The sequence below is a fragment of the Neurospora crassa genome, linkage group I (genome assembly GCF_000182925.2).
Source record: "Neurospora crassa OR74A linkage group I, whole genome shotgun sequence".
NCBI classification, from domain to species: Eukaryota; Fungi; Ascomycota; class Sordariomycetes; order Sordariales; family Sordariaceae; genus Neurospora; species Neurospora crassa.
In genome coordinates, this window is record NC_026501.1 from 137,389 (window position 1) to 152,410 (window position 15,022).

Here is a 15,022-nt window from a genome sequence, read left to right on the forward strand (position 1 = left end):
AAAGCTTGACAGTTGGATTTCTGCAGCATCCGATTGGTGATCGCCGCCACTTGCCCAACGTCTGCGGTGGGTCATGTTGAGCGCGCGAACTTCGGTCGAGTTACCACCTTGGCCTGTCCCTGGTTTCCGTCGATGCCCGTTGTTCCATCCCTTTTCCTTCGTGGGCCTTCCGTCCTTGCCGCCCGGACTTACACCGGACGAAGACCAAGCATGGGCCCCGAAACTCCACCATTTTTAGATATTGGTCCTGCACTGATACGGGGCGCGGGGAGGGGGGGCGGACAATGACCGGGGATTGACGGCAACGAACTCTTCGAAGAACAACCCTACCCGCACTCAGATCTTGGATGGTTCTTTGGCAATTCTGCTTTTTGCGTAATGCTGCCAACAGTGCCGTTGACCCAGTCGCAGTGCAACAGACGGCGGAAAGCGAGATGCCGAGAGCCGATCATCCCCCTCCCCCATGTTTTGCTAACCAAGGGGCTATAATTTGATATATAAAAGTACAAAACCACCTGACGACGGAGGTTTGTTTGGACTTGCTGTTGAATGATCGATACCTGTGTCTAACATTTCAAGTGTTGTCTACACCTGGATCAACAATATCATCAATCATGTCATCACAAACGTTCTTCCTCGTTGGCGACGGGCCATCAACTGCCCGCGGCATCGTTGTCGATCCCAAGTGGAAGCTTGAGGAGCTCAAGAGGGCTGTTGGTCTTGCCCACCATATTGCTGTGCCCACCGGTATGTCAACAAACCCCCTTTCTCTGTCCTAGAGTCGGCACACTAACAAACACAGGCATCACCTTCCACTTTGACGCCGATGACGAACAGGAGCTCAAGACCGTCGAGGACGTCCTCAGGGCTTCTGGTCCTGTCGCCTGCAGAATCGATGGCAACCCTGTCCGCGACCCCCAGGGCCCCGAGGGTCTCCCCATCGTCGGCTCCTACTATGAAATCTTCCCCGACCATTTGGGCAACCACTACAGATTGTTCCGCAAGTACGGCCATGTCATCAAGACCACCAACATGGGCAGGACCAACTACCTGACCGACGACCCGGCCGTGGCGCTCGTGGCCCTCGCCGAGTCGGCCTACTTCACCAAAAAGATCACCGAGGAGCACCCCCTCTTCGGCATCAAGGACAACTCTGCCATCTTCATCGGCGACACCGAGACCGAGAACTGGCGTCTGGCCCACAAGTTCCTGCCGCCCGCCATGGGTCCCAAGGCCGTCCGCCACTACACGCCTCTGATGCAGGAGTGCGTGCGCGGCTCCTTCAAGATCTTTGACGAGCTCGACAGCCGCGGCGAGTCCTGGAACGTGTACCAGTACATGGTCAAGCTGGCCTCGCAAACGGTCGGCAAGTTCGCCATGGGTATCGACTACCACCACTTTGACGCCGTCGACACGCCGGTGCACTCCCTCGTCACCAACATCGTCAAGCTGCTGGCGCTCAACAAGAAGGTCACGGCGCGCGGCAGTTGGTACCAGCAGCTGCCCTTTGGCGACCCGGCTAGGCTGCGTGAGATCCGCCAGATCACGTACGGCCAGTTAGCCGAAACCATCGAAGCCGCGCCCAAGTCCGGCATCGAGAACCTCCCGCTCAACGAGGCCGCCACCAAGGCCTCGTGCGTGGCCGACTACCTGCTCAACGCCGTCGACGAAAAGGGCGAGCACTTCCCCAAGGGCCTGATCCTGTCCAACATGCTCGTCGTCACCGGCGCCGGCTACACCACCACTTCCGCTCTCTTGTCGTGGTGCATCTACTGCATCGTCACCTACCCCAAGATGCAAGACCGGCTGCTCCAAGAACTCATCGACCACGGCATCAATAGCGAAACCGACTGGGATCCCGACCTGGCGCACTCACTCCCCTTCCTCGACGCCTTCCTCAAGGAAACCCAGCGGCTGCACAACGCCTCGTTCCAGCCCGGCCGCACCACCAAGACGGACGTCGTGCTCCCCGGCGGCTTCCGCCTGCCCGAGAACGTCATCATGATCCCGGCGCTGTACGCCATCCACACCAACCCGGAGCACTGGCACGACCCGTTCCGCTTCGACCCGGACCGCTGGGACACGGAGGAGGTCAAGAGCCGTCACCGCGGCGCCTACATGCCCTTTGCCACGGGCCCGCGGTCGTGCATTGGCTTCAACTTTGCGCTGCTAGAAATCAAGGTCCTCTTGTCGGAGCTGGTGTACAGGTACAAGTTTGCGAGAGAAGGGTTTGAGGCCATCGAGTATGATCCCGAGTTCCAGCTTATCAGGCCGCTTAACTTGTACGTGACTGCCAAGAGGAGGACCGAGTGGCCTGCTAAGAGCAGCGCGTAAGTAGGTAGGTAGGTAGGCGGGCGGGATAGTGAGATACTGGTGATGATTTGATGGTTGTGGGGGTTGACTTTTTCGTGTCTCGTGTCGTTGCATCTAGGGGGCATTTTGTCGGTGTTGTTGTTCGGTTAAAAATTGCATCTAGATCTTTTCCTGTCTGTCTGCATTCTTAGTGGGCGGGTTTTCTTGTTGTACATACATATATCTTTACTTCTCTTCTGGCCCTTCCCAGTGCAGTCGACCTGGAATGGAAAATCGGGTATTCCTTTAACCATGGCGTGCCCTGCTGGTGATCTGGCATGTTCTTGTTGACGATGATGCCTCCGGCGGCCCCATCCGGGGAGGGACCTCGCTTCGCTCGAATTTTGATAGACGGGCACCTTCTGGGGGAGATCAGCGAGTACACCGACGGCAAGTTTTGCCAAAATTCCATCCGCCGATCGAGAAACACCTGCCACGCTGGATCACTGCAGTGATGACCGCAGAATGCATGGTCGGCAGGTGCCAACAGTTTATCTGACATTACACGTGTATCTCTACTAACAGGACTGACGTAAACATGAATCCAACATCCAAAACTCGACATTTCTTGCCAAAAACACAAACTCCATGTATGCTATGTCTACAACGCCAGACCAGCCCATCGTGTATTTCCTGTCAATGCATTGTACCCACGTCTATCCCAGCTTCATAACCAGGCATGTTAGGTATCCATCTGTACCTCTATTTCACCTGACACATCCCATCATCACCGCCCATAACTCTCCTTGAGCGCTCTCAACGCCCTCGAATGCGGTCCCGAATGCCTCACGTTCGTATCTGCATCCAACCACTCACTCTCCCTCTCCTCCTTTTCCAAGACGGCAATCAGCTTTTGAACCAAGGGTTCGCTCCTTCTCGCCCATTCCTCTCTTAGTGCCTGCATTCCGCTTCCCTGCTGTTGCTGCTGTTGCTGCTGATGCTGCTGATGCTGCTGATGGCTAGAAGTAGGAGTCGACGAGCCCCCTGGGCCACCACCACCAACCAAAATCTCTCTCAACATCACCGCCGAACTAACCGCATTGTGCACAAACGGCCACGACCGACACACGGTCGGACTCAACTGGTACATGTCCAAAAATCCACGAACAGCTTCGGTGGCGTGCATGGCGTACTCGCTCGTCAGCTGTTCTTCCTCTTGTCCCTGGATCCCGACCGCGTCATATCCCGCTTGCTGGCCACGATCCTCACGCAGCGAAATCACGCACGATCGATACATCCTACACAACGCACTAGCCCCATGAATCAGGAGCCCCAATCGCTCCAAATGCTCTTGGCGAGTCTTGCAGTGCGAGTCATCCCTGAGGTACTGGGCTGCATCTTGATGGACCAGCTCGAACTGGCGCTTAAAATGAAGCAGCGAGTGGATTTGCGAGTAGCGGCGGTCTTTTTCCGTCCCCAACAAGGCAGTGGGAGATTGGGCAGTCGCGGTGCCCTCGCGGGTCCAGTCGAGAACGACAAGGCAAACTCGAAAGACGGTTTCTGTAAAGGTGTATTTCGTGGGGTCGGGGTTGACGCTGGAAGAGCGCGACGAGGCTAGGTGGCGGTGGGTGCCCAGCATGTCATTGTGCAGGATAGTGGAGGTTGCGACGGGCGGCCGGTCGTAGGTGAGGGAAAGGAAGGTGTCTTGCCAGATGATCATGCGCCTGTTTCGAGACTCTTGTTAGTGTGACTGGGCGGAAGAGATATAAAAAGAGCGGGAGGGGCCTGACCAAAGATGTGCCGCTTGGCTACGATGGACCTCGCTCGCCCATGCGCCCTGCGATCCCGGCATGGATGCCTCATGCAGTCCAATACTCTGCGCCAACCGGATTGTTGCGCCGAGGAGTATCCAAGCACTATTGGTCTCCAGATTATTCCGCAAGCAGTGGCAAATGAGAGCCATGGCTTGGATCTGGTTTAGATCGGTCTTGAAAAAGAGGTTGGCTGTCCTGAGGCATTGGAATGCCGAACAAACTGGAATCACCTTCCTGTTAGCATCGCGTTACAGCCGCCAAGGAAAAGGGAGGCTCATGCTCACCGAAAACCTTGCTCCTCAAATACCTCTCCTCCGCCGTATCCTCACTAAACTGGGTCCCACACGCCAGCACACTAAACAACAAGGCCAGCCAGCTCGGATCCGTATTTTCCTCGATCCAACTCATTGTCGGCCCTCCTGCCATCCCATTGCCATTCCCCATCCCGCCCTCGGCCTCCTGCTGCTGCGCTCTACTCATCATTGGCTGCCTCGACAAGAAGGCATAGATGCTCGCCCTGAACTCGTCGGGCGCCATGAGAATCGGGTAAAACGGATAGACATACGTCTCGAAAGCCTGCCAGTACCGAACGATGTCGCTCTGACAAGGCAGTGTCCGACAAACGTCGCCTAGCTTGGCCTCGGGCGTCCACAGGTTGGTAAATGGATATGTCCGCGGGGTCAGCTGGACTTGGTGGTGTCTGACTCCTCCTGCTCCGCCCTGTCCGTTGAGGCCGGCATCCCCGCCGGGAGAGAAGAGGGTGGCAGGGTCCTGGAAGCAGCCGAGTGAAAGAGGAGGGTCGGCACGCCTACCAAGAAAGATGGTGGCGCCTGTGGCTTCTTCGACAAAATGTTTTCCGCGGAAGAGGGAGGTTGCTTCGAGCTGAGAGATGGCAGGCGGGGTGGCGCCGTAACGGGCTTGAGTGGAAGACGGTTTACGGTTGTCGTTGTGGTGGGAAGCGCTGTGGTGGTTGCCGTAGGTGGTGGTGGTGGTGGTGGCGGCTACTAACGAGTCTAGGCGGGGGAGAAGGTCGGGAGTATCTGGTTGTTGATGGTGGTGGTGATGCTCGGAATACTGCGACACTGATGGTGTTTGCGCATCTGGTTGGGCATGGGGTTGCTGGTTGCCGGCATTCTGGTATGCTCGGTTGGACCGGCGCTGGACCAAGTCCGACTTGAGAGCTTGGATTTGCCTCTCAATGTTTTCGAGACGTTCGAGGATGCTGTCATCATCATGTTGTGGTTGTGGCTGTGATTGTACTAATGGTGGAAGATGGTTGTCTCTGGGTTGTTGTAGCTGAGGGTTTGGTGAGGCTATTTGGTGTGGTCCTCTCGTCTGTGGCTGCGGTGGGGGAGGATATCCCGAACTAACACATCCACCCGGGCACTGTCAGCATGTGTGTGTGTGTGTGTGTGTGTGTATGTTTACAGAAAAGAAAGACGAATCGGCCACACACCATCCGTTGACTCCAACATCTGGAGAGCTATGGTCAAGATAGCCATTGTGCTGCTGCCCCTGCTGCTGCTGTTGTTGTGGCCCCGTTGTCGTGGGGTCAAAGGTAGCAAACCCATTACTCCCGGCGTTGTAAGGATCGCCGCCGCCGACAGATCTCGGCGAAGTAGCGGCAACTGACGAGGATATGCGCTTGGTGACGGTCGACTTGGTGGTCACTGACGAGGAGGCTCCGGGAGTGGTAGTGACGCGGCGACACAGCGAGACGTGGTCTCTCTTGACGCAGTTGGAGCACGGAAGACCGCCGTCGCAGCGGACCTTTCGGTGGCGGCAAGGGAAGCAGGACTTGACATCGCGGGCTTTGCGCTTGTGCCTCAACAGCTCGGTGACCAGGGCCGTGTTGTAGCCGTTGATGTTGATGCCATCGGAGGAGACGACGTCGACCGGGATGGTGGGTACTACAGCGCCAGGTATGTGGGCGACACTGAGGCTGGGCGAGGGGGAGGGGAAGGGATTGGAGGCACCTGGTGTTGTTGTCGACGGTCGAGCTGATCGGGGGTCCATCTGTACAATGATGATGACGCTGTTCCGCTGGCCCGATGATTGACACGAGTCCCCTGTTCACTTGTTCTTCTCAATGAGACAATGGACGTTGCTGGTTCGCGGAATAGGATGGTAGTGGGCATTGGCAGCATTGGCGTGAGGAACGGGACCTGGACTCGAGGAAAACAATGAGAAATGGATAAATTGGATTGCAGACAAGGATGGGACGATGTCAATTGGGGACCATGCCCTTGATCGAGACGACGAACCGATGATGGCCGCCGGCGTGGATCATGTCAGGTCAACACCAGGCAGGCCGTGGTGTGTGTGCCTGTCAGTAGTGTAGGTATGGTAAGGTAGTGTAGGTACATACACAGTAAGTAATCTAGGTAGTGTGGTGAGCACAGGTGTGGGAATCCGGTGAGGAAAATTATGGCAAAGCAGCGACGAAACACTGCAACAGAGGACGACTGGAGAAGGGAATTGCCGAGACGGGACCCTCCTCTTTAGCGGACGGGCTAACGACTGTGTTACTGTCGACGGGACCACTCGGCTTACGACATGGTCTAGTCGGTGTTGCTGCCGCCATTGGTGGTTGGCCGTTATTGGGTGGACCATTCAGGGGCCGGGATATGCCGACAGGGGAAGAAACAAGGCCGAGTCCCGAAGCTACACTAACGCCCGACACTATCAATTGGGTGGGGTCACTAACTAAAGCTACAGAACACACAGGCCACTCCCGGCCTGAATGCCGCCGGCATCTTCATTATTTACTTGATCCGAACATCAAACATTAATTTCTGCCATGCCCAGGTAAACTCCAATGCTCCTTCATCAAAGTGTAGAATATAAAGCAAAAGGACAAAAAACATCATTGCTAACTCAATCAAAGCCAAGCCACGTACCTGACGAATTCCGTGATCCGCCTCATGCACACCATCTTTGTGTAAATGATCTACCTTACCTACCTTAACAAGAGACCCACCAACACGACTGACTGGCATCTCTTGGCCAGAGACAGGATCTAGAAGTCCAGGTCGAACATCCAAGGTATCTGACGGAAAAGAAGGGAGGGGGGCCGTTTCAGCGTCTAATTCACCATGAACCTTCTCCGAACCCAGTTACCGTTCAAAGACATGGTTGACAAGCCAAGACCACCACGGACAACAAACATCACCATATTCGCAAATAACAACACCATAAACGCCTTGGGATACTGTATTCCCGGTAAACGATACCTCAGACGCTCGCTAACACTACAACTTGGACAACTTGTATTTCAATTCCAACACCGGCTTACACCTCAGTCTCAATCCCCGTGTCCTTATCCCCATGCTCCCCCAACTCCATCACCTTGCCCTTCCCCTTCTTCACTTTGCCACCCAGCCAATCCAGCGTCCTCGCCGCCTTCCACTGCATCACGCCTCGATGTTTTCTATGCAGCTGCTTTCGATGCTGTTTGTAGTCCTGCACCTGCGCAACCACCCCTCGTTTCCCGTCGTCGTGATCCGACCCAATCTTGTCGCCGTCAAGCTTGACAGATATCTTGCGCTTGAGTATGTGCGTGGCTTTGGAGACGGGGTTGTGATGGTCGTCCGAGGTATCCTGGAGGTCCTCGGTGTCCGATTCTGAACTGCTAGAGGAGGAAGCCGCCGTGTGATCGCCGTGCTTCCGGAGCGCTTTACGCGTGGCTGCTTCTTGCGGAGTGTCACGGTGCTGAGGTGGGTGGATGTTGTGGCGGGTGTTGTACTCGTCATCAGACAGACTTGAATCGCTGTCCGAACCAGAATCGCTGCTATCTGTCTCCGACCAGGAACCACCAGCACCGTCATCATCGTCCTCGTGCATCTTCTCATCACACACCGTGTCCAACACCTCCATCACCGCCTTGACGTCGCTGTTCCTCGGCTTGCTCGCATACTTCCTATGATATCCGGACAACCCCCTCCAGAACCTGACTGTAAACTCAACCTCGCCCAACGGCTTCTCGCCTTCTTCCAACCCGTTATAATCAGCACAGGTGCTGGCCCTCTTGAGCTGCTTTTTGCCTCCCTTCCAGACCGGCAAACGAACAGTGACGTCCTCCTCATCCGGAATGGATGGAAGCCAAAGAACGGCCAACGCAGGGTTGGAATCTGGCAAGAGAGAGTGCTTGTCCTTATACTGAAGCACCAACATGCTCTGGTAGCGCTTGACGACTCCCAAAAAGATGCTTCCCTGGCTGATGCCATCGCCGGGCTGTCTCTGCTGCCCATGACCACCAACATGCCGTCTCTTGGGTACCCACACGCCCTTTTTTCCCTCCAGCGGATCCATCTTGCCCTTGCCAATCTTGGTCTTCAATTTGAGCTTGCATCCACTCAGCCTCTCCAGCTCTCCCGTCCTTCCTTCCGTGTCATCACCTACACCACCACCAACCCACTTCACACCCCCCTTAACTTCCACGGTCCCCATGTCCCATCCCCTCAGCTCCTTGGTCATCACCTGCTCTCCCATCTCCACCCCTCTCCAAACCATACTCACCCTCATCCTGCCGTTGCCGATTCCTCCTGCCAACGGGAACGTCTCCATCACCTGGCTCCGGTGCTCAAACACCTTTCTCAGGGGCAAATACACCACACCCAGCAAAGGATCCTCTTCCCCCTCTCTGCTATCCCTCACGCTGATGATCACCTCGCAAGTGGTCCAATCCTTGACGAACCTTTCGGTGCCGGCATTGAAAAAGGGCTTGGCGTTCTTGGGCTTGGTTCTGGTCCGGTAGATCTTTTGCTGGTTGAGGATGATGGTGCAGTACGAGTCTGGCAGGCTATCCGACTGCTCGGCGGCGTCTTCCTTGACTTCGTCGGCGCCGGTGGAGCGGTTGCGGTCCTCGTTCTGCGGAGTGATTTCCAGGCCGGTGATGTTGTGAATCTGGATGGAGAGGATTCCTGATGGCATGGAGGGCAGGGGCGGAGAGGAGATGATCATTTGGTCTTCTTTGATCTTCAAGTCTTGAGCTTCTTGTTGGTGCTTTTCTTCAGACATGTCCTTGGAGAGGGAGGCCTCGCGCAGCTTGGACTTTGTGGTATCGTGGACATTTTGCTTCAGGGAGTCGAGCGAGCGGATGGATGGGTCAAAGGTCTGCTTCTCAAGTTGGCTCTGCTGGATGTGTGCCTTGGCAAAGTAGCCGACTGCCCATGAGATAGTGCCGGGCATGGTCTCGTCAGGGTCTGAGGCCATGAGCCGGTCTTCGCGGTCGTGCATCTTGTTCTTGGTTTCCTCGCTATGCATCAACTCCTTGAGAGAAACCTCGACACGGCCCAGATCGTCATCGGCAGTGTGCTTGTCCGAATCCCAGATTTGGATGCGCAGGTTCTCTTGGGCGTTGATCTCATCCGGCGAGACGAGGATGTAAGCCCACTCGTTCCAGACAGGCTCTTGCTCGTCGATGATGATGCGCGTGGAAAACATGGGCTTGCCGACCTTGCCCCATGACACGGTCACGTACGGATCAGAGGATCCCTCGATAGGGCCAAATCCGCCATCGCCGTACTTGAACCCGCGGGCTTTCTTGATGTAGACAGCCACAACACCTCGAGCAATGGTGTCCTTCTTGAAGTCATCGCCGACGAGCATGTCCTTGATGTCGAGCGTAAGCGACTTGGGGGCCACGTACTCCGCCAAGGCGGCGTCGACGGCGGACTGGACAAAGGACGAGATAAGCGGGATGTCCATCAGGTTGGGGAGGTGTTTCGACAGGGGGACGCAAGATAGGTTGACTCGCGGCTGGCCAAGGAAGGTCAAGGTGCACAGCTCAAAGAAGGGCGGATCGGGCGTCAACTGCAACCGCACACGCATGATGCCCACGAACCCCTTTAGTTCTACCCAGACTGGAACAGCCAGGTCACCAGGCAAGTAAAACTTGAGGTAAAGATGCGCATTCTTGGCCTTGCTGGTGATTGACTTTCCTGAGGACCTAGGTCTGTAAGCAAACGCCAACTCCATGTTGACAAAGTCCCCTTCTTCGGCTTCCATGCCCTCCTGCACCATCTCTCCTCCTCCACCACCTTGAGTCTCTCCCTCTCCTTTAACCTCCCGATCGTTGTCCCCGGCATCCTTCAATCTCCCCTGATCGTCCACCGATTGGCCCGCGGCTCCTGTCGGCAACCACTTGATCCCCAAAATCCTAAAGGCCTCACTTCCCTGGCCGATATCATCCACGCTGACCATGCGAACCAGCTTGGGCAAGGAAGCTTGCATAACGTCCTCGAGCATGTCGGCGATGGAAGCAAACAGGTCCGGGTTGATCAAAGGCCAGACGGAGGCCAACAAGCCGTTCAACCATGCGGCTGATTCGGGTAGGGGAGCGCCGTTCTTGCTGAGGGTCTTTTCGGCGTGGCGGTCGGCGGCCCAGGTTTCCTCTTCAAAGATGGAGGAAATGCGCTTTTCGAGCCAGCCAGATACAGCCTCGATGAGGACGTAGGCACCTGCGCCGGCGAGAGAGAGGAAGAGGAGAAGGGAAAGGTAGCTCCACGCTGACGTGTTGCTGGATCCGGATCCAAACCCTAGCAATGAAACGCAACCGAGGCCCAGCATGCCAACAACACTAAGTCCGGTTAGCCCAGCAGTCAATGCCTTTCGATAAGTCTCCATCATCTGCTGCTTTGTCTCCTCGAAATCTGGTGGTGGAAAGAGCTTGTGCATGCCTTGATGCGCCTGTCCAACCTCGACCGTCTCGTCCTGTAGATGATCTTGGCTCTTATTCTCCGCATCTGGGCCCGTAAAGGTCCGATGATCCGACCCGACCGATGGGAAATTCTCGGGGACAGAGCCGAGGTTTTTGTCCGTCATGTCGTGAATGGTAATGGGCAAGTGGGTTACCGGGTCGGTTACCTCCCGGCCGTGGGCCTGGGGTTGTTGCTTCTTCATGACCTTGCGCTTTTCTTTGGGATCGACGGTGGCAGCTACTGTCTCTGTTGCCGACTTTTCCTGGCCCTTTTTTTGCTTTTCCTGCTTCTGCTGTCCATTACCGTGCTGTGTGTTGTTATTCTCCTCGGAGTTGGGCTGTCCACCGTATACACCTTGCTGTTGTGTCCCTGGATCCTCCACAGGCGCATCGGGATCGTTCCTATTCGTACTCGGATATGGGTTCCCGTCTTGATCCCCCTGTTGGTCTTCATTCTTGTGAATGGCTTTGACAGCATCATACGCCCGTCTAGTCTTGGACTGGGGTTCGTTGGCGTTGCCATTGGCGTCTGGCTGGAGCTGGGCTGCGTTCGCCTGTTCTTCCTGCGCTTTGATCTCGGCTCGATGTTCGCGGTATCCCTGTACGGTTGGGACGGGGTGTTTGGCTGTGTATGGGCCACCGTGGGCGCGACGTGCGCCTCGGTTTTCAAAGTCGTCGTCGTAGCCGGACATGGTGGTGATGCTTTGTTCGTGTCGTGTACGTCAGGTTGGGCAGATGGAGGCTTGGTCTGCGCAATGGTTCAATGAGATAGGTGTGTCGAGATGGGCGTGCTCTAGGAATCATGGGATGTTTGATATGTTCGGTTATGTTAAGTAAGGTAAAGGTGGTGGCATCGATAAGTTGGATGTTCAGGTACCAACTTCACCAGTTAAACTCATGAACATTTCCTCAGCCGATATGTAGAAGAAGAGGAGAAGACGGAAGAAAAGAAGGAAAAGTCCACTTTCCATGACTTTCCCAAGACCAGCAAAGAAGGAAGAAGGTTCCACGGAAAAACAAACATTGGATGAGAAAATGCACAACGACGAATGACAAGGTTTGGAAGCTGCGATTCGATTGGATTGGAATTGTTTCATGCTTTCGTATTTTGGAGGAAAGAACTGGAAGAGGGGGGGGGGGGCAGCTCTTGGTTCGGCTTGGTATGACGTTCCTTTGTTACGTCATATCCAACGTTTCCAGACGGATTGGCTGTTGTCCCGCTGTACTGCGTACCAAACCCCCCACTCTACCTTGTGTTTCTCAACCAGGTTTAGTGACACTGACGGAACCCTGAAAGCTCGAACAGGAAATCCGCAAAGTAGGTGTAGCAAAAGCACGGAGCTGCTTGTTTTTCTTGTAGTAGCCCCCTTTCCATCGACCGACCGATCAAGGCCTTTTGGACGTCTGACGGCACATTCTCCTCTCCATCCCACTGCATGACAGTACATCGCCGCTGTCAAATCCAAGATACTCAGCTCTCCCAGGAGCTCGTCAGCCCAATGCTCCTAACTCCTGGGTATCGAGCTTTTGAAGAATATGCGTAAAGTTACTTTTATCCTTTCCAAAATTTATGCTCTCTCCTTCTCTAACACGTCCGGAACTACCTCTACTTTCCTTGTAGACGTATCCAGTGTATCAAGGGAGTTCCATTTTTCACAAGCAGGGATTGGGTCACGGTCAAGCCACAAAGGCCGTCGTTTCTAGCAAGAAACATTTTCATCATCTCTGCATACGCCCGGCCTTGCCATCAACAAGAGCCTGGAAACGGCGTAGCATTTGCCGTTGTTATCTACGAGATCTTCTCAACGAGCCTTTACGGCGGCGTTTATTAACCTTGGACGCCAGTGGAGGACGTGGAGAGACAGAGTTGTTAACCGAGCTATCGGACTGGTTAGCAGGGGAAGACGCTATCCTGGATTTGGAGCCCCGGGTCACCCGGGTTGTGGGAGTCTTGTCTTGCTGGCTGGCCCGGGCCCGTTCACGTCGAGGCCTAAGCCCAGAAGCTTCATTGGTCGCGGAGCTCAAAGTTCCGTTATCACCACCACCCGGGGGAGGAGGGCTCGAGGTCGAGGTTTCTGTGTCGTTGTCCGAGGGAGGAGGAGCCGAGGTTGTGTTATCGACATTTGGAGGAGAAGCACTCGAGGCTGCGTTATTGCTACCCGGGGAAGTGGGACCCGGGGTTCCGTCATCGTTATCCGGGGGAGCAGGCGCGCCCACGTCAGTTCCGACGCCCGCAAGAGCAACTTGAGCCTTCATGTTGGCATGCTCAATTGCCTCGTTCCTCTGCCGCTCTGCCCAATCCCGCCCGTTTCGGTATGCCGTGAGTGCTGCCCGGTACATATCTGGACCGCCTTCGAGGGAATAACCAGTGACCAATGTCGTTACATACCTAGAGCGTCCTCCTGACTTGGCTGGTGGCATGACATGGGCGGTATACATCTTGAGTGTTCCAGTCTGATAGGTACACGTCAAGGTGTAGGCCTTATTGTCGTAGACGAGTTCAGATGCTCCGTACGAGATCAAGTGCTGCATTCCCCTCGCCCCCAGCGCCCCATTGTAGCATGCTTGTCGCTGGACTATGACTTCAGAGCCGACAGGACCTTTTACTTCTAGAAAGAAGTTGGGTAGTATGGGTTGCTCTAGCTGGGTAGAAGGAATGATGCTGCCTGCAAGTTCGGTACGGACTCGTTCATCGAGCTGCTCCAAGAGGGCTCCGTAGTAATAATCGGGTTTGGCATCGGCGATAGAGCCGTCGGTTAGGTGGTCAAGGTTGTTGAAGGGTACTTCCATACCCATGCACCTGATATCGCCAATTTTGCCTTGAATTTTGGGAATCACATGCTCCGTCACCATTCTCTCGTTGGTAGCGCACGCATGTGCTAGCTCAAACTCTTCGAATTCGGTATGCAAAGAGCGCGAAGGAGATAGGGACCGCCGCGGTCCTTGTGCTAACGCCCGCCTGATTTCATCCAGGTTGTCCGGTGCTGGGAGACGTTGGCGGACCCGTTGTGGATGGAGATAGACGTCAAAGTTTAAGAGGTGTGCTTGAAAAGCATGATCGTACGGCCCACACCTGGCACTGCTCGTAGACGTAGGCGTAGTACCTGTTGCACTATCTGTCGCAGTCCTGCTTCTGGATCGGCCTGAACTTCGTACCCGCCGGCGCAGGGTGGAAACGCTTGAGCTCATGGGGGGTATGACTGCGGGTACGTGATACTGGTGATACATTATAGGGTTAGTAGACTGGAGAGGAAAACTAGACGTGGACTGCGAGCACACTGTAGTGTACTTACCCCTCTCAAGTCCGACAGATCTGGGCCGCCGTGTCGGGCAAAGCGCTCGAGGTCGGAGGCGGAGCGAGCAGGAAGGTCGGCAGCAGCCGCGGGTCGAGGAACGGGGGAACCGGGTCGTTTGGGCTTCGAGTCCAGCGCCGATCGAGCAGCCTCTTTGTTCCTTCGGTTCAATTCCCGTAATGCGTCTCTTGTCAGAGGAAACCTGGTGCGCGGTGGTCGTGGCGGAAGGTTGAGCTTGGGCTTCTTGGATTGCGATTCCTCGATGGGCGCTCGTTTCCGCTTGCGCGGGCTGGCGTCGTGGTGGTCGGCCATGTGGGTGGTTTTAGAGCGACGAGACGGAGATACGGAGAGAGGGAGGGCAGCCCTGTTGCCGGACGATTCCTGTCTTTGCTGGCGTTTCTGATCCAGCCCCCCATGATTGGCCTAGCGTACTAGACGCGCATATGGACGAGGGTGTTGTCGTCCGCGTGGGGTGGTGTTTATCTTGAATGATAGGTGGTCAAAGCGCCACGCCAGACAAAATAAGCCAACTCCTCAGACTCTCTTTCAACACTAGCGTGGCGAGTGTTACCCTTCTGCCTGAACCGACGCAATGGGCAATGTGCCTCTGGCGCCTCGATCGCCGTCTCTCTTTCCATGTTTCCATGTTGGTTTCTGGCTCATGAAAAGTCGTTGTTGTCGAGTTCATAGGGCTTGCGCTGTGTCGAGATCGCTGGACCCATGGGGTATTTCAGAAGAGCGGAAACGAATGTGGTGATGTGGATGGATTTGTTTAAGTCTGAAGAAGAGAAGAGGAAGAGGTTTGCCCATAAATATCACGATCCTAATGATAAAAACTGGTGGGGTCCAATTAGAGTGGAGACACATGTTCGTCACCTCTAGCTGCATAGTTACACTACTAGTAACCGCTGGTTAGGTAGGTA

At 55.2% G+C, this 15,022-nt stretch overlaps 4 protein-coding genes across 4 annotated transcripts; 1 reads left to right on the plus strand and 3 right to left on the minus strand.

Moving 5' to 3' along the window:
* The first annotated feature begins 204 nt into the window (after positions 1 to 204).
* On the plus strand, positions 205 to 2,592 carry NCU08062 (cytochrome P450 monooxygenase). Its single transcript, XM_960100.2, has 2 exons — positions 205 to 747; positions 803 to 2,592. Exons 1-2 carry the CDS (start codon positions 615 to 617, stop codon positions 2,332 to 2,334), a joined length of 1,665 nt encoding a protein of 554 aa, XP_965193.1. The 5' UTR covers positions 205 to 614; the 3' UTR covers positions 2,335 to 2,592.
* NCU08063 (hypothetical protein) lies at positions 2,578 to 6,572 on the minus strand. Its single transcript, XM_960101.3, has 4 exons — positions 5,563 to 6,572; positions 4,391 to 5,472; positions 4,083 to 4,326; positions 2,578 to 4,016 (listed from the first exon to the last, which is right to left on the minus strand). Exons 1-4 carry the CDS (start codon positions 6,120 to 6,122, stop codon positions 3,080 to 3,082), a joined length of 2,823 nt encoding a protein of 940 aa, XP_965194.3. The 5' UTR covers positions 6,123 to 6,572; the 3' UTR covers positions 2,578 to 3,079.
* A 688-nt stretch (positions 6,573 to 7,260) lies between these two features.
* On the minus strand, positions 7,261 to 12,109 carry NCU08064 (meiotically up-regulated 190 protein). The gene has a single exon (XM_960102.2). The coding sequence runs from the start codon at positions 11,496 to 11,498 to the stop codon at positions 7,398 to 7,400; it is 4,101 nt and encodes a 1,366-aa protein (XP_965195.1). The 5' UTR covers positions 11,499 to 12,109; the 3' UTR covers positions 7,261 to 7,397.
* Positions 12,110 to 12,122: 13 nt separating this feature from the next.
* NCU08065 (hypothetical protein) lies at positions 12,123 to 14,853 on the minus strand. Its single transcript, XM_960103.2, has 2 exons — positions 14,100 to 14,853; positions 12,123 to 14,022 (listed from the first exon to the last, which is right to left on the minus strand). The coding sequence occupies exons 1-2, from the start codon at positions 14,409 to 14,411 to the stop codon at positions 12,592 to 12,594; spliced, it is 1,743 nt and encodes a 580-aa protein (XP_965196.2). The 5' UTR covers positions 14,412 to 14,853; the 3' UTR covers positions 12,123 to 12,591.
* Between the last annotated feature and the right edge of the window lie 169 nt (positions 14,854 to 15,022).